General features: G+C 37.6%; 3 protein-coding genes across 8 annotated transcripts in view; 2 read left to right on the top strand and 1 right to left on the bottom strand.

Annotated features, from left to right (window-relative positions):
* DNAAF4 (dynein axonemal assembly factor 4) overlaps window positions 1-17,188 on the top strand; it is a 74,557-nt gene extending 57,369 nt beyond the window's left edge. Inside the window, exon 10 of the mRNA XM_038580478.1 lies at window positions 16,607-17,188. The gene's annotated coding sequence lies outside the window, so the exon portion shown is untranslated. The remainder of the gene's footprint in view (window positions 1-16,606) is intronic.
* On the bottom strand, window positions 4,647-19,257 carry C30H15orf65 (chromosome 30 C15orf65 homolog). Its single transcript, XM_038581107.1, has 3 exons — window positions 18,871-19,257; window positions 18,308-18,778; window positions 4,647-5,165 (listed from the first exon to the last, which is right to left on the bottom strand). Exons 1-3 carry the CDS (start codon window positions 19,255-19,257, stop codon window positions 4,818-4,820), a joined length of 1,206 nt encoding a protein of 401 aa, XP_038437035.1. The 3' UTR covers window positions 4,647-4,817.
* The window catches only part of CCPG1 (cell cycle progression 1), a 39,657-nt gene continuing 35,001 nt past the window's right edge, over window positions 18,664-23,319 (top strand). For 2 of the 6 annotated variants that reach the window (XR_005381686.1, XM_038580469.1), the window contains exon 1: window positions 18,664-18,866. The gene's annotated coding sequence lies outside the window, so the exon portion shown is untranslated. The remainder of the gene's footprint in view (window positions 18,867-23,319) is intronic. The other 4 variants (XM_038580466.1, XM_038580468.1, XM_038580470.1 and 1 more) reach the window with 4 other exon arrangements.

Raw genomic sequence — 23,319 nt, 5'->3', positions numbered from 1 at the left:
GCTGTTACAGAAATTTAAACTAAAGGGATCTTTAACTGCCTAAAGGGATCTTTAATCCCCTACTACTATGTGATTACCGTACATAAATACAAAGTATATCTGTTTATTAAAGATAAAATTTTGACAGATTTGGCTATGAATAAATATCAAAACTGTATCAAAATACTTATTACAAAGGAAAGATCATGACTAGCCCATTTTTGCAGTGGATGCTATATAGGAATAGGAAATTATTGTTAGACTTAATTTTAAAAAATAATATTTTCTAATGTATCACTTGTCCTTTGACTGATAGTCACTTGAGAGTCAGCTAGGGTAGATGGGTAACCAGTTTCATGAAACTTGTCTTTGTCTCATTAAAGTACTTAATGAGGAACACTCATTTTTCCCTTCCCAGAAAGAGGTTTGTGAATTACATCAAGCAAAAATGGCTTTTCCCAAACCAGGTTTGGTGTAATTTTTCTTTTATACATTTTAGCTCTTTAGTGACAGAAATAATAATATCAGTCCTAATAAATAAATGCTATCAAATAGCTTAATGGAAAGCAAACACATACGTTTATATAAACATATCCTGTCCTGGTTTCCTAGAGTCAGGGAAGACGGGAGCTGGACAGTAGTTACAGCAGTAAAAACAGATTCCACTTGGGAACTACTGCCTACTACAGTATAGGATAGGAGACTCTAGTATAGAATTGGGGTCAGTTCCATGGACAATGGACAAGTAATGATTGATAGCTAAGGAGCAAGTTGGGGGTGGAGGTTGGGGTTGTAAGTGGATGGAAAATTACTAAGAGGAAACATCAGTGGTAGGGAGATTCTGGTTAAACTGACCTAACTGGATTCTTGCTGAAGGCAGGCGAGGATGACTGAGTATCATCTGGGGGATTGTGGGGGATGAAGAATTTGGTCAGATATTGAAAGTGATAGGGATCCTTGGGTGGCTCAATGGTTTAGCGCCTGCCTTCAGCCCAGGACATGATCCTGGAGTCCTGGGATTGAGTCCCGCATTGGGCTCCCTGATGGGAGTCTGCTTCTCCCTCTGCCTGTGTCTCTGCCTCTCTCTGTCTCTCTGTTTCTCTGTCTCTCTCTCTCTCTGTCTCTGTGTCTCTCATGAATAAATAAATAAAAAATCTTAAAAAAAAAAGAGAAAGTGATAAAAATCGATGGTGGGGATTCTGGCTAAACCAACTTAGCAATATTCTTGCTAACAACAGGCTCCATGCAGGGAGCTCGACGGGGGACTCGATCCTGGGACTCCAGGATCACGCCCTGGGTTGAAGGCGAACATTCAACCCGTGAGCCAGCTAAGTGTCCCCTTCTGCCCATTCATTGACGGGATTATTTGTTCTTTGGGTGTAGAGTTTGATAGATTATTTCTGGATTTTGGATATTTGCCCTTTACCTGATAAGACATTTGCAAATATCTTCTCTCATTCTGTCTGTTGTGTTTTGGTTCTATTGACTGTTTCCTGTACTGTGCAACCACTTTTTGTCTTGATGAAGTCCCACTGGTCCATTTTTGCTTTTGTTTCCCTTGCCTTTGGAGATGTGTTTAGCAAGATTGCTGTGGCCGAGGTGACAGGTTGCTGCCTGTGTTCTCCTCCAAGATTTTGATGGATTCCTGTCTCAGAGTTAGGTCTTTCATCCATTTTGAGTGTATTTTTGTGTATGGTATAAGAAAATGGTCCCGTTTTATTCTTCTGCATGTGGCTGTCCAATTTTCCCAACACCATTTGTTGAAGAGACTTTTTTCCATTGGAAATTCTTTATTGCTTTGTTGAACATTACCTGACCGTAGAGTTGAGGGTCCATTTCTGGGTTCTCTATTGTGTTCCATTGATCTATGTATCTGTTTTTGTGCCAGTATCATGCTTACGATGACAGCTTTGTATTAGAGCTTGAAGTCCAGAATTGTGATGCCATCAGCTTTGGTTTTCTTTTTCAATATTCCTTTGGCTATTTGGAGTCTTTCCTGGTTCTGTACCAATTTTAGGAATATTTGTTCTAGCTCCGTGAAAAAGGTTGATGGCACTTTGGTAGGGATTGCACTCAATATGTAGATTGCTCTAGGTAGCATATTTTGATAATATTCATTCTTCCAATCCATGAGCATGGAATGTTTTTCCATTTCTTTGTGTCTTCCTCAATTTCTTTCATGAGCATTCTATAGTTTTCTGAGCACAGGATCCTTTGCCGCTTTGGTTAGGTTTATTCCTAGGTGTCTTACAGGTTTTGGTGTGGATGTAAATGGGATAGACTCCTTAATTTCTCTTTCTTCTGTCTCATTGTTAGTGTATAAGAATGCGACTGATTTCTGTGCATGATTTTATATCCTGCCACTTTGCTGAATTCCTGTATGAGTTCTAGCAATTTGGGGGTGGAATCTTTTGGGTTTTCTTTTTTTTTTTTTTTTTTTAATTTTTTTTAATTTTTTATTTATTTATGATAGTCACAGAGAGAGAGAGAGAGAGAGAGAGAGGCAGAGACATAGGCAGAGGGAGAAGCAGGCTCCATGCACTGGGAGCCTGATGTGGGATTCGATCCTGGGTCTCCTAGGATCGCGCCCTGGGCCAAAGGCAGGCGCCAAACCGCTGCGCCACCCAGGGATCCCTCTTTTGGGTTTTCCACATAGAGTATCATGTCATCTGTGAAGAGTGAGAGTTTGACTTCTTTGCCAATTCCATTGCATTCCCATGACTTCTAAATGATGGAGTTCCCTAGAGTTTAGTCCTTAGGTCTCTTTTCCATGAATATTTTATAGTCCTATTGGGTCTCATCATTTCAGATAATTTCATTGTGTGGTTGTTGTTCAAATTGACCGTATTCAACTTGGGCTTCTCCCTTGAACACCAGACCACAAATTCAATTGTTTCACAACAGCTCTACATTCCCCAGATACTTCCTTCACTTGCTTCATGGGTGTGGTCAAGCATCAATTTATCAGAGACCTTCCCTGACCAATCTACCAAAAATAATGCTTTGCCCAAGCACTCCCTTTCCCCCAACCCTATTTCATTTTTCTCCATATTTATCACTTGGCATGTTTTATATGTATATGCAGGCATATATATTCATATGTAATTATGTATACATAATTTACATATGCATACTTATACATATGTATAAATGTAAATATATGCCTATATGTATATAAAACATGTATAACATGTGTAAACATATTTACAGTATGTAAACATGTATATATACTTAAACACATATATATCTATACATATGGTTTTGGGTCTTTTATTTTCCTCCTAGAGTATACTAGAATCTAAGTTCCATCGGGGTAGGCCCTTAGTGCCTAGAATATCCCTGGACTTTAACAGGCCCTGAATGATTACATAATGGCCCAGATAATGAGCTTAATTCTGAGACATAGCCTATCTGAGAATTTTTGCAACAACAAAACAAAGGCCTCACCACCTGCCATAGTAAGAAACTTTAGATTATTATCTGGATTCTAAATATTGAAAAGTTGACCTCCCTTGCCACAAATTGAGAACCTTCAACAAAGGGGAAAAACAGGTTATATAACAGATTTTGTGGAGAAAAAGGTACTAAACTCAAATTTTTAAATTTGCATTATTCATCTGGATATCTTGTACAGTTCCAGGATTTTTGATGTTTTAGAGGAAGTGAACAAAACTAATTTTTGTTTTTGCTTGTGTTATCAAATAGAAAATCTTGAGGTATTTGGAAAAATTTAATGAGGCAGAGTTTGAGCTATTTCCTCACATCAAACCATTTTTTTGTTAACATAAGATCCAACTTTTCTGATGCCCTAGCAACTCACAAGATTATTTTTCTAATTCGATATTAGTATCTGGAACCTGAAACCAACAGTGATTTTTTTCAAGTAAAGATACTCAAACTAAAGTGTGGTTTCAACAGATGGCAGTTGAAATAAATAAATCTCTGTATACAGAGGAATTACAGAATTTGAAGAATAGTATAGTTCTTATCCACCACTGCTCACACTGTGTTAATGATATATCAAATTATTTGCATTTATAAGAAATGTACCACATCTCTTGCATCTTTGTTCTCTTATTATGTATTGCTTCTTCTTACTGAACTGAACTTTCCTTTGGTTTTACCTTCTCCAAGATGCTTCTCCTGATGTCCTTTGTCTCAGTTTGAGTAATCTGTCTTTGTGTCTGAAAGACCTCTTGCATATTTTACATAAATTATCACATTTACTAATTTGCTAATCTCAGTCCCCTAAAATACAGTTCATTGAAACTAATAAAAGATACTGTCTTTTATTTCTGTGTTCTATTTGTATTGTATGATGCCTGTCATAAACAGGCATTCTATAAATATTTGCCAAAATGAATGAATGAATAACAAGACTTCTCTTCTACTAGCCTAGCAGTGGAAACTAACATTTCCCCCAGGTTCTAAGCCTTTAGCTGAAATAATAGAAAAGTGGGAAATTACTAGATGTTCTTGCTTAATTCAATTTTTTTCATAGTGCTCCTATATTCCTTTGTCTTAATGAATATACTCAGTGGACAATTGAGATCCTGAAAGCCTTTTTAAACTTTTGGAGAACATGTACTAAATAAAACCAAAATGCACTAAAATGTGTCTACTTTTTTCTATTTTGAAGCACATTTTTATTTAAGAAGTCACTATCATTTACCAGTTCAAATGCTTTATTTCTTTTTTTTTTTAAATGCTTTATTTCTTAAAGGTATTCTTTACCAAATTAAAATACTTTTAAATTCCAAGTTAGGTATTCTAGCCTTGGATTTAAAGCTCATCTTTCCTGAATATATTTTCTCTTAAATATGCAAAGGAATATATATTCATAGAGTGTGTTGAAGATTAGGAAAATCAAGGGTTCTTGTTCTGTCAGGTGCAGCATTTAGAGAGTTATTTTGATAAAATCCGGTAGCTCTGATACGGCTTGAAAATACTTGCTCCCTTGGAGTATAATTGCAAGGAAAAAATTGTGGCATAGGTAAAAATTCACCATAATTACTTGAATTGGTTTTATACATAATCATCTTAGGTTTTGATAGTGAGGTGGCTGTCTGGAGTGTCTTTGGGTCCAACATACATGAAAACACAGGATTGCCAGGGTTCACACAAGGAGGAAGTTGTTCAGGTTTCATTTCTGTGCCTGAATCTGAAGCTGAAGCACATTTCTTGTCCTGAAATATAAACACATCAAATCATTCTCCATTACAAAATTTTGGGGAAAAAAAACAAAGTTAGCACCAACCCTGTCTTATACCACTCACAAACATTAGCTCAAAATTAGTTACTTAAATATAAAACCTGAAAGCACAAAGCTCCTAGAAAAGAACACAGGGGAGATCTCTGTGATGTTGTTCTTAGCATTGATTTTTTGGATATGACACCAAGAGCATAAGCAACAAAAGCAAAAATAACAAGTGAGACTGCATCAAACTGAAATGCTTCTGCACAGCAAAAGAAATAATCAACACAATGAAGAGACAACCTGTGGAATGAGAGAGAATATTTGCAAAACATATTGATCAGGGGCTAATATCTAAAATATTCAAGGAATTCATACAATGTGCTAACAAAACAATCTGATTTAAAATGAGCAGAGAACCTGAAAGACATTTTTCCAAATAAGATATACGGATGGTCAACAGATTCATGAAAAGGTGTTCAACATCATTAATCATCAGAGAAATGCAAATTAAAAAACCAATGAGATATCACCTCACACCCGTGAGCATGGCTAGTGTCAAATAACAAGGGTTGGTGAGGATGTGAAGAAAAGGGAACCCAAAGAATGGCGATTGCCAGGGTAGGGGGGTTGGCCAAAGAGTACAAGCTTCCAGTTATAAGAAGAATAAGTTCAGGGGATCTAATGTACAGCATGATGAGCGGAGTTACCAATACTGTATTATATACTTGAAAGTTGCTAAGACAGTAGATTTTAAATGTTTTCACCACAAAAATAACTTTAATTATGTGAGGTAATTATTGTGGTAATGATTTTACAATACATACCTACAAGAAATCAAGTAATACACCTTAAACTTATACACTGTTATATGTCAAGTATATCTCAGTAAAGCTAGAAGAAAACAAAACAAAAAAGCACGTCCACTTCACTTTTTTGGAAATTCTGTTCTCTTGAGGGCAGTGGCTAGTTGTCATTAAGTGACATAATCTCTGTACAAAGCAAACTTATCAAAAGTATGTATAAGATAGCTTTTAAAAATCCTGTATTAGAATCATGAGAATTTATCAAAACATCTGGAAATCTTGGAGAAAATCTGTAATAAGGCATAGTTAGAAGAGGACATACTGCTGAATTCTAGAATGAGATGAGAACAAAATAAACATTTAGGGATTTTAGCCTTGCGGGCATACCATTAAGCAAATAATTACACAACTAATAATTACAATTGTGGTAAGTGCTATGGAGGGAAAAAATACAAGATATTTATGAAAACTTCTAGGGGGTACTAACCTAGTATGGGGGCTAAGAAAGGCCATTCTAGTGAGTGTCACTGAATCTAAGACAGAAAAGACAGAAGTGGGAATAAAGAAAAACTCAGCGAGGCCAAAGTCAAATAAGTTAGAGTGAAAATGGCTTGAGATGAGAATACAAGGGCAGGGGCCAGATCTTAAGGGTCTTGTTGACTCTGTTAAAAATCTGGATTTTCATGTTAAAAGCAATAGAAGGCTATTGAAGGATTTTAAGGAGATGCATGTCATTAAGGAACAAGTTTAGTATGATTACTTTGGCTGCTGTTAGCGCTTTGAATGGATATAGAAAGGAGCTACAGAAGGACAAGTGATGATGACAATGATCTATAGTAGGGTGGTGGTATAGAGAGGGAGAGAAATAAATCTGAAATATATTTTGGAAGTAGAATTCACAGGACCTGGTGATTGATTGTGGGTCGTGGTGAAGAGGGACAGATCAAGGATGACTACTAGGTTTCTGGACAAACACTTGGGTGGTGTTTACTACAATTTACTACAAATTTTAATATATAAATATTTAAAATACAAATAATTTACCTATTCGGGGATGTGAAGGAGCGAGATATTAAAAAGAATGTATGCAAAAGTGCCTGTAGCTTCCTAACATGTGCACATAATATGCTTTATCCTTCATAATGTCAAGTCTATTAAAAACATCAAGCTTTGTTAATGAAGATAAAAGAATTCAAATGGAACAGACTATATAAACTTATTCATTCATTCATTAATTCAGCAAATACTTATTGAGTACTTACTGTGTGCTACACATTGTTAGATATTGGAAATGTAATGATGAATAATACAAAATTCCTAAGCCTTACAATTTATTTTATGGAAAACAAACATATAAGGAACCAACTCAGTAAATGATGTTGGGAAACTAGCTAGCTATTTTTAAAAATATAGATCTTTGGCCTTCAAATATTATCAAAATAAACTTCAAATGAATTACATACTGATTAAAAATCACATTATAGAAGAAACAAACTAGGAGAAAGGTATTTTTAACCCTCTGACAAAGGAGGACAATATAAAACCATATTCAATCAACTCTTCAGTCAACTATTAATGTTCTACTTGAAGAGTATCCTTAATAAACTTTATGAAAGTAGTTTTCTGTGGATAAGGGATTTAAAAATCTGAATTAAGGTTAGCGAAAAGAGCACTGGAGTTACGAGACCCAGGTTGTAGTCTTCTAAACTTGCCAGGAATGTGAAAATTTGGATAAGTCTGATGCTCTATGCTTCAGTTTCCTATTTGTAAAATAAGGGAGCCTGGATTATTTCTTCTTTGGATATCATCTAGAGACTCCATTTATTCCATAGAATTTATAAAGTTTGTAAATTTATAGTTTATAAAATGAAGTGGTATCATAGACTGTTATACTATGTTCTCATGCTTTGCCTTAATGACATACACAAGGCAAAGTAACTTTTCAGAAGAATTTATTTAAACAATTTTGAGAAATCTTTTGGATCTTCTTGAAAATCCAGTCCAAGAGCACTTGTTTTACTGCTGCATTTGCATAAGGGGAAAAAGTCTTTTTCTTATTGTAAATTACCCTATTGCAAACAGGTGTTAGAGATGAAATTGCTGGTCTTTTTTCCTCAAGTTCTCCAGGTTAACCATCCATTTCTTTAAAGATTGACATTTTAATTGACAAAGGTTTGAGGTACTTATTGTACTATTGTCTTAATATCTTGAGCTCAGAGCCTTGATCTTTGGCCTCAGAAAAACTTCATTGGTTACTTCTTGGGAATTAGATCATTATTTTATGAATATTTCTCTTGATAGAACTACTGACCTAGCCACCTTTAAAGCCCACTTCATTCTTTTGACTTTACTAAGTGTTTTATCAATAACCCTGAGAAGTTATCTGGAACCAGAAGTCCATAGTAGTGTTCTCTTGTACAGTGCTTCTCTTACCTTTATGTACATATAAAATATACAGGAATCTGGTTAAAAAGTAGATTCTGCCCCTGGTCTGGTGTAGGGCCAATATTCTGCATTTCTAATAAATTCCCAGGTAATGCTCAAGCTGCTGATCCCTACATAAGGCTGTGAGTACTGGGCTACACACACTTGTTATGAAAGATGTGGCTAAGCCATGGTCAGGAGTTAAAGGCCTTTGGGAGATAGGCAAAGGAGTGTGGGGAAAGAGAGGGCCATAATCATACCTGCATGGTTTATACAAGAACATGTCAAGCAGACTAATTGGGAATCTTGTTGGTATTTGTGTATCTTCTGCTCTAAGAGTTGTAAAAAGCACCTATTAGGTGTCACCAGTTCTGTGTTCTGATACTGGCACTAATAGCTTTGTGAATTTGATGAAATTATTTCACAAGGATTCAAGTTCCTTGTCTATAAATATAAAATAAAGGAGATGGACTAGATTGTTTTGTTTCCTAATCTGAGGACTTGAATATCAGGACCTTCCAAATGTAACAATAGCAACTGTTAAAAAACAAAATTCAACCAAGTAAATTTGAAGATCTAATTGGCTTTTCATGACTCAGGCAGCATCCTATCCAGGAAGTGGAGGGTAGCTTGGAGGAGTGGTACAAAATGGAAGGTTTTCATAGGAAGGATAAATTCCTAGCAAAAGAAAAGATTGTTTCAGGAATTAGGGAAGCTGGCTGCAGTGAGCAAGCCTGTAGTAGGCATTCAGCTTGGGATTGCCATAAACGGTGAACCAGAGAGTGGTAGTTGGGCAGCCAGTCTCTGTGCAGGGGACCCCAGGGGGTGGCAGAACCACCGCAAGACCCTTCCCCTCCCTCAGGAGGAGCAGTGCAGATGCGCACTGCAGAGTCTGCAGGGTTGGAGACTTGAAATGAGGTCGTGCGCCTGAGATAGAAACGTTGGGTTGCAGATTAGGTGAGCATGGAGTGCAGATGGAGGCCAGAGAGCCGGGAGGGATTGACAGCTTCTCCCTGAGGGCACACTGAGGAGTGGGGGTGTGAGCTTTCAACAATGGGGCTGTAGGTTGGGAGGCCACCACTTTCATTTTTATCCTCTAAAGGGGCTCGAAAACCTTCAGGGAACAAAAGCCACATAGAGCAATCCAGAGCCACTTATTTAGCCTGGCTCCCTGGCAAGGGTGGTGGAATTCCACCAGGGGCAAAGTCACTTGAGAATGAGCGCAACAGGCCCCTCCTACAGAAGGTCAGCCAGAACCTTTGGCTAATTCCAAGCTCACTGCTCACAGAGAACTCTACCACTCCAATACAGAGGAAATAGTATATAGAATTTATGGCTTCTTCCTCATGATTCTTTAGTCTTTTCATTTTATTTTTTTCTCTTTCCTTTTCAACCTCTTTCTTATTTTATCAACTTTTTTTCAGTCACTTTTAATTTTCATTTTTACAGTTGCATTTGATCCTTTCATTGTATTTAATTTTGTATATATATGTTTTTCTTTCTTCACAATTTTGGGATATGGTTTCTTCCAACAGACCAAATACACCCAGAATCTATGTATTGCTCTGTTCTTTTCACTTGTCTGATCATATTCTCTTTTTTCCCTTTTTAAAAAAGTCTTTTTAAATTTTCATCTTTACAGTTACATTCTAATCTTTCAATGTATTTTATTTTTGTATATATATATATATTTTTTTCCTTTCTTTACAATTTTGAGATGTAGTTTCTTCTAACAAACAGATAAAATAAAATATACCTAGGATATAGGTCAACACCTTGACATATAATAGTGAAACTAGCAAATCTGAGAGACAAAGAGAAAATCCTGAGAGCAGCTCCGGACAAGAGGTCCATAACCTTACAAAGGTAGAAACATTAGACTGGCAGCAGCCCTATCCACAAAGACCTGGCAGACCTGAAAGGACTGGCATGATATATTTAGATTGCTAAATGAAAAAAAGATGTAGCCAAGAATACTTATCCAGCAAGGCTGTCATTCAAAATAGAAGGAGAGATTAAAAAGCTTCCAGGACAAAGAGAAACTAAAAGAACTTGTGATCACTAAGCCAGCCTTGTAAGAAATATTAAAGGGGATCCTTTAAGTGAAGAGAGAGCTTAAGGTAACACAAACCAGAAGGAACAGAGACAATATACAGAAACAATGACTTTACACTAATACAATGACACTAAATTAATATTTTTCAATGGTTACTATGAATGTAAATGGGCTAAATGCCCCAATCAAAAGACACAGGGTATCATATTGCATAAAAAAGCAAGACCCATTGATATTCTGTATGTAAGAGACTCATTTTAGACCCTAAGACACCTCCAGATTGAAAATAAGGGGATGGAAAACCATTTATCATGCTAATGGACATCAAAAGAAAGCTGAGGTAGCAGTCTGTATATCAGACAAATTAGATTTTAAACCAAAGACTGTAATAAGAGATAAGGAAGGACACTATATCATCATTAAAGGGTCTATCCAGTAAAAATATCTAACATTTATAAATATCTATACCTCTAACATGGGAGCAGCCAATTATATAACAAAATTAAAGAAACACATTGATAATAATACAATAATAGTAGGGGATTTTAACATCTCACTCACTGCAATAGACATCATCTAATTGAAGATTAACAAGGAAACAAATGATTTGAATGACACACTGGACAAGATGGATTTCACAGACATATTCAAAGCATTCCATCCTAAAGCAATAGAATACACATTATACTCAAGTACATACAGAGTAGAATAGAATACATACTGGGTCATAAATCAGTTCTCAACTGGTACCAAAAGATTAGGATCATTCCCTGCATATTTTCAGACCACAGTGCTTTTTTTAATTTAAAGATTTTATTTATTTATTCATGAGAGACAAACACACACACACACACACAGAGAGAGAGAGAGAGAGAGGCAGACACACAGACAGAGGGAGAAGCAGGCTCCACACGGGGAGCCCAATACAGGACTCGATCCTGGGGCTCCAGGATCAGGCTCTGGGCCAAAGGCAGGTGCTAAACTGCTGAGCCACCCAGGGATCCCTGACCACAGTGCTTTTAAACTTGAACTCAACCATGAGAGGAAATTTAAAAAGAACTCAAATACATGGATGTTAAAGAGCATCCTGCTAAAGAATGAATGGGTTAATGATACAATTAAAGAATTTTAAAAATTCATGGAAACAAATGAAAATGAAAACACACCTGTTTGAAACATTCGGGATGCAGCAAAGGTGGTCCTAAGAGGGAAGTATATAGCAATACAAGCCTTTCTCAAGAAACAAAAATGTCTTATTTTTTAAAAAGACTATTTATTTATTTATTTATTTTTGAGAGATGCAGAGAGAGAGAGAGGCAGAGACACAGGCAGAGGAAGAAGCAGGCTCTATGCAGGGAGCCGGAGGTGGGACTCGATCCTGGGACTCCAGGATCACACTCTGGGCTGAAGGTGGCGCTAAACCGCTGAGCCACCTGGGCTGCCCAGAAAAGTCTTAAATATACAACCTAACCCTACACCTAAAAGAGCTGGAGAAAGAACAGAAGACAAAGCCTAAAGCCAGCAGGAGAAGAGAATTAATAAAGATTTGTGCAAAAATCAAAAATAAATAAATAAATAAATAAAAATTAAAAAAAAACAAAGATTTGTGCACAAATCAATGAAATAGAAACCAAAAGAACAGTAGAACAGATCGATGAAACTAGGAGCTGGTTGAAAGAATGAATAAGATTGATAAACCCCTGGCCAGACTTAGGAAAAAGAAAAGAGAAAGGGGACAAAGAAATAAAATCTTGAAAGAAAGCGAGATTACAATCAATACCAAAGAGATACAAACAAAGAACCTATTATGAGCAACTATATGCCAACAATTAGGCAATCTGGAAGAAATGGATGCATTCTTAGAGACATATAAACTACCAACACTGAAATAGGAAGAGAAAACCTGAACAGACCCAAAATCAGCAAGGAAATTGAAGTAGTATTCAAAAATCTCCCAACAAACAAGAGTCCAGGGCCAGATAGCTTCCCAGGGGATTCTAACAAACATTTAAAGAATTAATATCTATTCTTCTGAAGTTGTCCCAAAAAATAGAAATGGAAGGAAAACTTCCAAACTTTTTCTATGAGTCGAACATTACCTTTATTCCAAAATCAGACAAAGACCTCACCAAAAAGGAGACAAGCCAATATCCTTGATGAATGTGGATGCCAAAATTCTCACCAAAATACTAGCCAATAGGATTCAACAGTACATGAAAAGGATAATTCACCACAACCAAGTGGGATTTATTCCTTGGCAGCAGAGTAGTTCAAAATCCACAAATCAATCAATGTGATATACTACATTAATAAAGGAAAGGACAAGAACTATATGGTCCTCTCAGTAGATACAGAAAAAGAATTTGACAAAGTACAGCATCCTCTCCTTATTTATTTATCTTTTAAAGATTTATTTATTTATTTGTTCAATGTAGACAGAGAGAGAGAGGCAGAGACACAGGCAGAGGGAGAAGCAGGCTCCATGCCGGGAGCCCGACGCGGAACTCGATCCCGGGACTCCAGGATCGCGCCCTGAGCCAAAGGCTGGTGCTAAACCGCTGAGCCACCCAGGGATCCCCCCCATCCTCTCTTTATTAAAACTCTTAACGGTGTAGGGGTAGAGGGAGCATACCTCACTATCATAAAAGTCATATAAAATCCCACATTGAGTTTCATTTTCAATGGGGATAAACTGAGAGCTTTTCTTCTAAGGCCAGAAATATGGCAGGACATCCAGTATCACCCCTATTCAACATGGTACTAGAAGTCCTACCCTCAGCAATCAGAGAACAAAAAGAACTAAAAGGCATCCAAATTGGCAAAGAAGTCAAACTCTTACTCTTCACATATGACATGATACTCTATGTGGAAAACCCAAAAGATTCCACCCCCAAATTGCTAGAACTGATACAGGAATTCAGCAAAGTGGCAGGATATAAAATCATGCACAGAAATCAGTTCGCATTCTTATACACTAACAATGAGACAGAAGAAAGAGAAATTAAGGAGTCTATTCCATTTACATCTGCACCAAAACCTGTAAGACACCTAGGAATAAACCTAACCAAAGAGGCAAAGGATCCTGTGCTCAGAAAACTATAGAATGCTCATGAAAGAAATTGAGTAAGACACAAAGAAGTGGAAAAACATTCCATGCTCATGGACTGGAAGAATGAATATTATCAAAAATGCTACCTAGAGCAATCTACATATTGAGTGCAATCCCTACCAAAGTGCCATCAACCTTTTTCACAGAGCTAGAACAAATATTCCTAAAATTTGTACAGAACCAGGAAAGACCCCGAAAAGCCAAAGGAATACTGAAAAAGAAAACCAAAGCTGGTGGCATCACAATTCTGGACTTCAAGCTCTAATACAAAGCTGTCATTGTAAGCATGATACTGGCACAAAAACAGATACATAGTTTAGTGGAACACAGTAGAGAACCCAGAAATGGACCCTCAACTCTACGGTCAGCTAATGTTCAACAAAGCAGTAAGGAATATCCAATGGAAAAAAGTCTCTTCAACAAATGGTGTTGGGAAAATTGGACAGCCACATGCAGAAGAATAAAACGGGACCATTTTCTTATACCATACACAAAAATACACTCAAAATGGATGAAAGACCTAACTCTGAGACAGGAATCCATCAAAATCTTGGAGGAGAACACAGGCAGCAACCTGTCACCTCGGCCACAGCAATCTTGCTAAACACATCTCCAAAGGCAAGAGAAACAAAAGCAAAAATGGACCAGTGGGACTTCATCAAGACAAAAAGTGTTTGCACAGTACAGGAAACAGTCAACAGAACCAAAAGACAGAATGGGAGATATTTGCAAATGTCTTATCAGGTAAAGGGCTAGTATCCAAAATCCAGAAAGAATCTATCAAACTCTACACCCAAAGAACAAATAATCCCGTCAAGAAATGGGCAGAAGACATGAACAGACATTTCTCCCAAGAAGACATACAAATGGCCAACAACACATGAAAAAATGCTCAACATCACTCAACATTAGGGAAATACAAATCAAAACCACAATGAGATACCACCTCACACCAGTCAGAATGGCTAAAATGAACAAGTCAGGAAAGGACAGATGTTGGTGAGGATGCAGAGAAAGGGAATGCAAGCTGGTGCAGCCACTCTGGAAAACTCTATGGAGGCTCCTCAAGAAGGTGAAAATAGAGTGACTATGACTGACCCATCAAATGCACTACTAGCTATTTACCCCAAAGATACAAATGTAGTGATCTGAAGGGGCACTTGCACCCCAGTGTTCATAGCAGAATGTGCACAATAGCCTAACTGTGGAAAATGCTGAGATGTCCATGGACAGATGAATGGATAAAGATGTGGTGTGTGTGTATATATATATATATATATATGATTCAGCCATCAAAAGAATGAAATCTTGCCATTTGCAATGATGTGGACAGAACTAAAGGATATTATGCTTAAGCGAAATAAGTCAGAGAAAGACAATTATCATTATGTTCTCACTTGTATGTGGAATTTATGAAACAAAAGGATATATAGGGGAATAGAGGTAAAAATAAGATGAAATCAGAGAGGGAGAAAAGCCTTGAAAGACTCTTAATCATAGGAAACAAAGAAGGTTGCTGGAGGCATGTGGCTATGGGTAGATGGGGTAATTGGATGATGGACATTAAGGTGGGCTTGTGATGTAATGGACACTGGATATTATATAAGACTGAGAAATCAGTGAACTCTACCTCTGAAGGTAATAGTACATTATATGTTAAATAACTGAATTTACTTAAAAAAGAAAAAATTGTTTTAGACAAGGTCACCTTCCCTTAGGGCAAAGGACAGAGGGTCTTGTTATGCAGATTACCCCCAATTTTTTTTTTTGGGGGGGGGAAGAGGGCAGGCCCAGGTGACAGATCATCTTATTGGTGCTTAATAGAAAATTTCTGATTGATTAGCTTAAAATTTCACTCCTGGAGAGGTTGATACTGCAATTAAGTGTTGGTTTGCTGTCCTGGGGGCAAGTGATTCCACCTTAGCCCCTGGTTTTCTTTTTATCAGAACTAAGTGATTTTGTTATTCATAAAGCATAAAGGAATATGTAGATTTATTCATGATAAGGTCTCTGATTTGTGATAAGAATCGCTTAAAAATACAACAAAAAATTTGGCAGCTTCTGGAATACTTAAGACCTAAATCCTTCCAGATCAAAGGTTACATTATTATATCTAAATTGCTTCTAGGTGGTTTGCAGGGTACTGTAACTGATCTTTTGAGGTGGTATTAAATAGATTGTTTATATGCATTAAAGTGCCTTTTATTTGAAAATTCTAGAATGGATACTTGTGATGCATGTGGCTGAGGCCCTTTATAAATTCTAAATCTTTAATACCAGTAACATATAATCTCAATGTCTCCCACTCTAGAATGAAGATTAGAATGTTTACAGAGCTGTTGTGTCAGATTTAAATAAGGATTTAAACCTTTTTTGGGTTTCACATTTGGGTCAGATTAGTCAGGTCCCTCTTTAGCATAACCTCGCTCATTCTGAATTCCTGGGTTATTTAATTTAATGTCTCAGCAAAGTTAAGTTTCTCAAGGTCAGGGACCTAATCTGTTTTGAAAGCTGATTTCTATTCCGTAAATATGAAGTAGTTAATCCACTTTCTTTTCCTTTGTTAGATTTGAGTGTTGGAGGAGTAGCACTGGGCAGGAACTGTGACCTAGGTTCCAATACCTTACCATGATTTCACCTCTTTCATCTGTAAATTGGTTAAAACAAAACTTGATAAAGAAAAAAATCTACCGGGATCCCTGGGTGGTGCAGCAGTTTAGCGGGATCCCTGGGTGGTGCAGCGGTTTAGCACCTGCCTTTAGTCCAGGGCGTGATCCTGGAGACCTGGGATCAAATCCCACGTTGGGTTCCTGGTGCATGGAGCCTGCTTCTCCCTCTGCCTATGTCTCTGCCTCTCTCTCTCTCTCTCTGTGTGTGTGTGACTATCATAAATAAATAAAAATTTAAAAAAAATAATAAAAAGAAAAAAAAGAAAAAAAAACTACCCTAGTTCTTATTGTTCTGGAGATAAAATGAAAGAAAATTGTAAGTGATAAATTGCTATATAAATAGAATTAGTTTTTACCATTTCCTTTCAGGTACCTCAATGCATATGGATGATGTTCCAGGATTCAGTTCTGAAGTTTGCAGGTTAATAACACTACATTGGTATAGTACAGTTTACTAATACTTCATATTCATAATCTTGAAGGGAGGTGGCAAAGCTGGAAGTAGAACTCATCAGATCTTGCTACTACTTTTTTCGTTGCCTATTAATTTGTTTTAAACATCAAGAGCAGACATTGGATAATAATAGGAAGTCACCAGAATCGAATGGTATCTCTCAACAGATCAGCTTTTCTCAAAGTCTAGGTTTCTGGAGCAGAGGGAAAGCTTCTTGAGTGGAAGGTGGCTGCCCTATGACTTGTAGGAAAAAGTACCAACCCTAACTTACTTTATGGACACCCAGTCAGGTTGCCAGGGCAACCTCAGTCACAGAGGGACTCTCTTTCATCAATCACCTTCTACTACATTCTGGTTATCTTTGGCCCAAAATGGAATACAGTAAACCAAATCTAGCCAAAACAGAAGACGAATTAGCTGATAAACTCTGTTAGCATAATTTGTACCACACAATCTGGAAATGTGTCTACCAGAATCTTTCTGACTTCCAGGATAATTAAAAAATGTTTACAGACTTAGAAACAAAATACTCACTGCTTTTACTTTATGTCATAGGCCTCAGTGCAGTTTTCTTATTTGGGTTTTACTCTCTTCAAATCTGATATTCTTAAAATGTGGAGTTCAAATTAGATACAATTAAAAACCAAACAGCCTAATTCAAATAATTATAAAAGGATTATTTCAAATGCTTTGTCAGTTTACACACAGGATCAGCAAATATTATTTACTTAAGGATAAAAAAAGTTAATTTTAAATGATTCCTTTGAAATTGATGTCTTAAAAAATTAAGACTATGAAAGTGCCTTGAAAAGAATAAAAATCTACAAAGACATGGTATTAGCTTTCTCACAAATGTAGTTCTCAGGCTCCCCTGGAATTAGAGAAAGCCAAGCCACTGTCACTTTTCAGACTTCTCTGTTATAAACACATACACATTTTAAAAAAAGATAAACAAGAACAAGCCATTTAGATATAATAAAAATGCTCTTTATGGAAGGTGTAATTGTAAAATTAAAAATCGTGGTTTTGTTTTGTTTTTGGTGGTGTGTCACAGGCGATGTTAACCATAGCAACACCAAAAGCAAACAAAAACACCCTCCGAAAGTCTAATTTTGAGGAACCTTTTTGTATCTTCTCAGCCCCATCATCTGCCTCGTTAATCTTGTTAATGCTTTTCTTATTTAATTCTTTTTTTTTTTTTTTTGGCCACAACTGGGGAAAAGAACCTTAACTTTAACCTTAAACCTTAACTTTCTACGTTTCCACCAAGAGTGAATACAAGTGCACCATATTTTTTTTTTCTGCTCCTGTCCTTTTTGAACGAGGCACAGTGTAAGAAAATGTAAAGTTAACAAGGCACGTCCTCATTTAAAGCCATCACCATCACCGCTGTTTTCAACGAGGTACGAGTTGCACAGCATCCCCAATTGTATACTTTCAGGGGCAATTCTGGCTCAACGCGATGCACATTTACATCTGTGTAGCCCAGTGGTTGCCTAGGAATGTATTTTGGGGGGGGGTGGGGCGAGTGGCGGTACAAGGTGCTCCAAATTTATAGTAAGGAATAAGAACTGTCAAAAACATTTAGCCCTCTACCCAAACCCACCCAGTCGTACTCGGTCATCCTCGGTATCTTCTTTATTTTTTCCGTAAACGCAGTCTTTCCCGGCAGCGGTTGGCAAGACCAGCGAACGCGCAGGGTTTTTACTACACCCAATTAAAGCAGCAAAGAGAATGTCAACGGTCCGCCGGATCAATAGGTATCGACTAATCCGCCTAATCCAGAGAGCAGCCTCCGAGGTGAAACCGCGAATCCTTTGGAGAGGTAGTAGCAGCCCGTCTCCATAGCAACCGGCCGCGGAGCAACTCAGGGGCCGGGGCCCGGATGTTGTGGGGATCGCTGTCGCCCCGCCCAGCTTCCGGCAGCCGAGCCGCGGCGGGCTGCGCTCGTCTTTGGGAGTAGTAGTTCTTGCCTCCTCCGGCGCGGGACCTGAGGAGCTGGCGGGACTACGAGTTCCGGCATGCGCTGCGGCGCCCCGCCGGCCGCCGCCTCCCGGCTGCGGACGCCTGCGAGCAGGTTGTTGTTTTTAAGAGAGGCGTCACTGTGCTCGGAGCTGTGACCGCCGCCGCCGCGACAGTCAACACAGTCGGTCGGGGGTGGCGCTGCCCGTTCAGGTACGGCCCTAGGCGGGTTGGAAGCCCGCGAGAGGAGTCGCGGCCGCCTGTCGGGGACCGTCCGGCATCCGCAGCTGAGTGGTCTGGCGGAGGCAGGGGCGGGGTCTTCTGTGAGGCTCCGCTTGCTGCTGCTGGGGCTGCTCCGGGGGCGGAGGAGGCGCCGACTCCTGGCGGGAGCGCGCGCGGGGGAGGTGTCTGAGCGCGAGTCCGCAGCCCCCCGGGCTTGCGCCGACCCCTGTGGTGTCGGGTCGGGAGGTCTTGCAGCCTCTGATCCCTGCTCGCTTACCCGAGCGATGTGCCAGGGGAGTGGGGGAGCTGATGGCCCGGGGGACCCTCCTTCCTTCCCTGGGCTGACCTGGGCTCTTCTTGGTCTTGGTGGGTTAGAATCCATATGGTAAGATGTTATGTGCGTCACCCGGCCGGGTTTCTCAGCCGGCCCATCTTTTTTGGTGACGTTTGAGCCCCGTGATGCCAGGAATAGAAAGATTAAATATTAAATAATGCAGCTGAGATTTCTACTTAGACGCCAGGCTGACGGGTCAGATCTTCCTTATCCTTTCCCCCTCAGCCGGCCCATCTTAGCGTGGTCTTCCTAATAGGTGACTCCTCTGGAGCAGCTTTCCACGCAGTTCCTTGTATGCGCTACCTACTTAACCTTTGTTTAACGAATCCAGCTCTGCCATCGGGAGCGGAAATTTTAACGAACTCCGTCAATTACGGTACTTTGTTGAGTGGGTGAAATTTGCCCTGCTTTACATTTGCTTTATTTAAAAACGAAGTGGAGCTTTCTTGTATCTGGAATAGGGAGTCTTGCGAATTTTAGATTTGCCTCCACGAGTAACGTTACATCCATTGGATGGTACTTGGAATGTCTTAGCGCTTCATATTTTTGGTTTAGGGCTTGAATCTTACTAGGTCCCACGTTTCTCAGAAGGATATAATTTATCACACCTTGGACGCTAGTATGAGTGGTTTAGTTTACTATTCTTTCCCGAGTTCCTATCATAAAGGTGAAGGGACAGAGAAAATGAGGGTACTTTTTTTAATGCATAATTTTTAACCCTTTATGCTAAAGACAGAATTCTAATTAAAGAAGCTATTAAATCATTCTCAAATGATTACCGTAATATTCAAGGGTGTGGGAAATACCAGTTTTTAAATGAAAAGATGTTAGAAAATAGTATAATTCTAATTTTGTAAACGCAACTGTAGAACCAGAAGTGATCATGTCTACTAGAAATAAGCTCAAAGTTATAAAAGTGATCAGATGGTGAAACTACAAATGACCTTTTTTTTTTTTTTTTAATACATTCTGGTGTCTTTCAAACTTTCTGAAGGAAAGAACTTAGTTTTTAAAAGGATAGAAGTGCAGCAAATTCCATGGACTCTAAACCTTGCTTTAAAAAAGCGAATAAGGAACAACAAGAAAACCTACATAGAGCCCCTGTTATTCCATCCACAGAATATATGAATAACAATTGAAATGTAAATTATTTGGAAGGGGCAAGAAATGCATTAATTGGAATTAAAAGGAAAAAACCCTCCAAATATGACAATAATTCTTAGCATTTGTACCTCTCATTTTAATCTGTTTTCATTTTGTACTTAAGATCAATGACAAAATTGCTTCGTGTTTAGTTGAGGCAGTGTAATCTTGATTATTCCTGTAAATCTATCAACTGAGAAAAGATGGGCATATTAATCTGAAAAGATCTGGAAATAGGAGAATTTTAAATTTATTATTTGTAAGCATTTGCTCGTGGAAATAAAGAGGTTAAGCGATGATGAAATGAGGGCTTTTAAAACTTGTTTTCGTTGAATCACTTTGAGTACCTGATTTTATATGGTACTGATATTTTGGATTGTGCTTACTTTTATTTTCTATTATGGATATGTTGGATATGGGTGGGTAAGAAGCATATTATTTAGCCCACATTTTGTTTTCTGTTGTAAAGAAAGGGTCCCATTGGTCTTCTGTAGGAATATTCTGTGTATTTTTGCAGTTATCAGTCCTCAAAAATTGAGGTTTAACTTCAACTCCAAGTATTCATGAGGTCTTAATAAAATATCCATTGTAAAGCTTTTTTTGTTTTTCAAGTTATATTTTATTTTCTTATTCTTTGAAGCTTTGCTTCCTCCCCAGATTTCAATTCCTTTTCACTGTTTTGTACTTTGAATTTGTATATTTGTGTATTGTGTTGGCTCAATATCCTTATTAGATATTTGGGTCCACTTTCAGAGCATAAGAAACATTGATGAACGTGTTTGATTTACTAATTGGTTCCACAGTATTATAGTTTAGATTGTGTAGTTATATTCTTATCTAAGTTAAATAAAGATTTAAACAAGCTAGGTGAGTATGAACTGCTAAGATCTCAGAGCAGTAGTTTCTTACATGTAAAGAACATAGACACAGCAGCAAGGCCTGTTAAGCCCAGGATATTTTAAAACAGAAAATGCAGACTCATCTAACAATGCAGAACTACTAGAGGCTGGATTGTTTGCATGCTTATGTGTGGTTAGGTGAGGAAGTTGCCATAATGTATGTGATAACTTATATTTTCAAGAATTTCCTTGCTGGCAGTTTTATAGTTTTGACTAGATTAAAACAAATTAGTGGTATGAGTGTGTTTCAGAGGTCATGTCCAATATATTGCACCAGATAAACTTGAAAAAAGTTCCTCAGTTTGAGTTCTAAGGTGTAATTTAGCCCTATAATGTGGGAAGGATTATAAGTAACTGATAAGTTTAGGGATTTTCTTTTTTTAAAGGACATATGATGTGTGGAAACTTGATTAAGGGCCAGTAGGGTTTTCTGAAGGAAGTATTAAAAAATTAGTAAAGTGAGTCAAAGATTTTCTTCCTTCATTACAGGAAGTAAGAAGTCTAATTTTTCTTTAGTATTTGTCCATAAATCATTATCCTAAAGCCTTCTGGTTCATGTTGCCATCATGATGAAATTACTGTAAAAAGAGCATTGGATTGGGAGTCAGGATGTTTAATGATGTTGAGCACATAATTTATGACTATCTTATTTCCATGTGTACGTTGTACATAATAGCCAGTTGCTTTATTTCATGGAGTATTTGTGAAGATCAAATCAGGTGTGAGAATGATATCACTTTATAAGTGGCAGAGTGATCTGCCCATGGAAAGTATTATTGGCCTACATAAGTAACATTTACATAAAGTACATTGTACATTTGAAGTGTGATTAGAATGTGATACGTATTTCTTGATTGCGAAGTTTGATGGATAACAGTTAAATGGGAATCTTAATTTGACGTTTTTGGTAGAGCTTTTTTGGCTTTTTCTAGGTTGAAGGAAACCTGGCCCCTCTCCTGACTGTGACTTTGCACTCTGCTGCATTAAAGGTCCTGAAACTGCAGTGTGCTTTTATGGTTGGGCTTTTGATTTTGGTTTTGATTTTTTTTTTTTTTAATCGCACATCTAAAGTCTAAGAAGATCATCAGTTTAAGTTCTAACAGTAGGAAGTGGATGTTTTTTAATGTTCTAAATGTGTTTAATATTCTAAAATGTCACTTTAAGTTGATTTCATAACAGTGAGCCTACACTGAATATCAAATCCTAGGTCCTCTGAGAGATACTTTGCATGTGTAAGCATTGGTCTTTCAGAAATAGTTCAGAGCTTAGACACCTTCTGGGGGAGTCAACCCTGCCTATTATAGCATCTATTGTTGAGATTAACTTTAAGGTGGACATACAGAACATTCAAGTAGGAAAGTCTTTTAGAAACTTTTCTGAGGACTTTATGAGAGTAAATATAAGTGAAAGTGAAAGGCAAAGAAATATGTATCATGCATCAGTTGGTAACAGCTGTCATATGGTTAGTTGTTGATAACTCACTATCTTTACTAACTTTCTAATATTAATACTAAAAAGTAACAATGGATGTATATTTCATTGTTCTGTATTTATAAATGGAAAACAATAGAAGTGCAAAATCCCTTTGGTTTTCATAAAATTAGGATGAATTAAAGGGTATAGATACATGATGGATATGTATTTTATAATAAGCAAAAATTAGTTACTTTTTAAAAATTTGAGAATAGAGGAAAACAAGCAAAAACCCAATAGTTTACTTATTTATTCATGAAAGGAAAAAAGGGGCCACCAGAGCCTCATGGTGCCCAAATGAGTATGGAACTTGGTCAAGTTTTATGTATATGTTGGCTCTTTCAGGTTCTTCCAGATTTAAGATAAAACAATCTCAGAAAACCAGGATTTTTTCTCAGAATGAAACACCTGGTGAAAACATTGTTTACATATTAACAGGCATCTTAATTTCCCTATGGTGTTTGAATTCATATTGTTGACTCGGGTCATTTCAGACTTTTTATTAAAGGTGTGGCTGGCTTCCTTTAGAGGGAAACAAAAAAAGAGTACTTTTATATTCAAATATGGCAGTAGTTGCTTTTGTTTCCCAATTTGA

The sequence above is a fragment of the Canis lupus genome, chromosome 30 (genome assembly GCF_011100685.1).
Source record: "Canis lupus familiaris isolate Mischka breed German Shepherd chromosome 30, alternate assembly UU_Cfam_GSD_1.0, whole genome shotgun sequence".
NCBI lineage: Eukaryota > Metazoa > Chordata > Mammalia > Carnivora > Canidae > Canis > Canis lupus.
The sequence above is the reverse complement of the archived record's forward strand: the minus strand, read 5'-3'. Positions and strand labels throughout refer to the sequence as shown.

What these genes read in the sequence shown, in the direction of transcription:
- C30H15orf65 (XM_038581107.1), bottom strand. Translation starts at nt 19,257, where the DNA reads ATGGATTCTAACCCACCAAGACCAAGAAGAGCCCAGGTCAGCCCAGGG. An exon ending in CTTCCAACCCGCCTAGGGCC is followed by an intron (nt 18,779 to 18,870) that starts GTACCTGAACGG and finishes CGCCTCTCTTAA; the next exon opens with AAACAACAACCTGCTCGCAG. An exon ending in AAGATACCGAGGATGACCGA is followed by an intron (nt 5,166 to 18,307) that starts GTACGACTGGGT and finishes TTTATATTTCAG; the next exon opens with GACAAGAAATGTGCTTCAGC.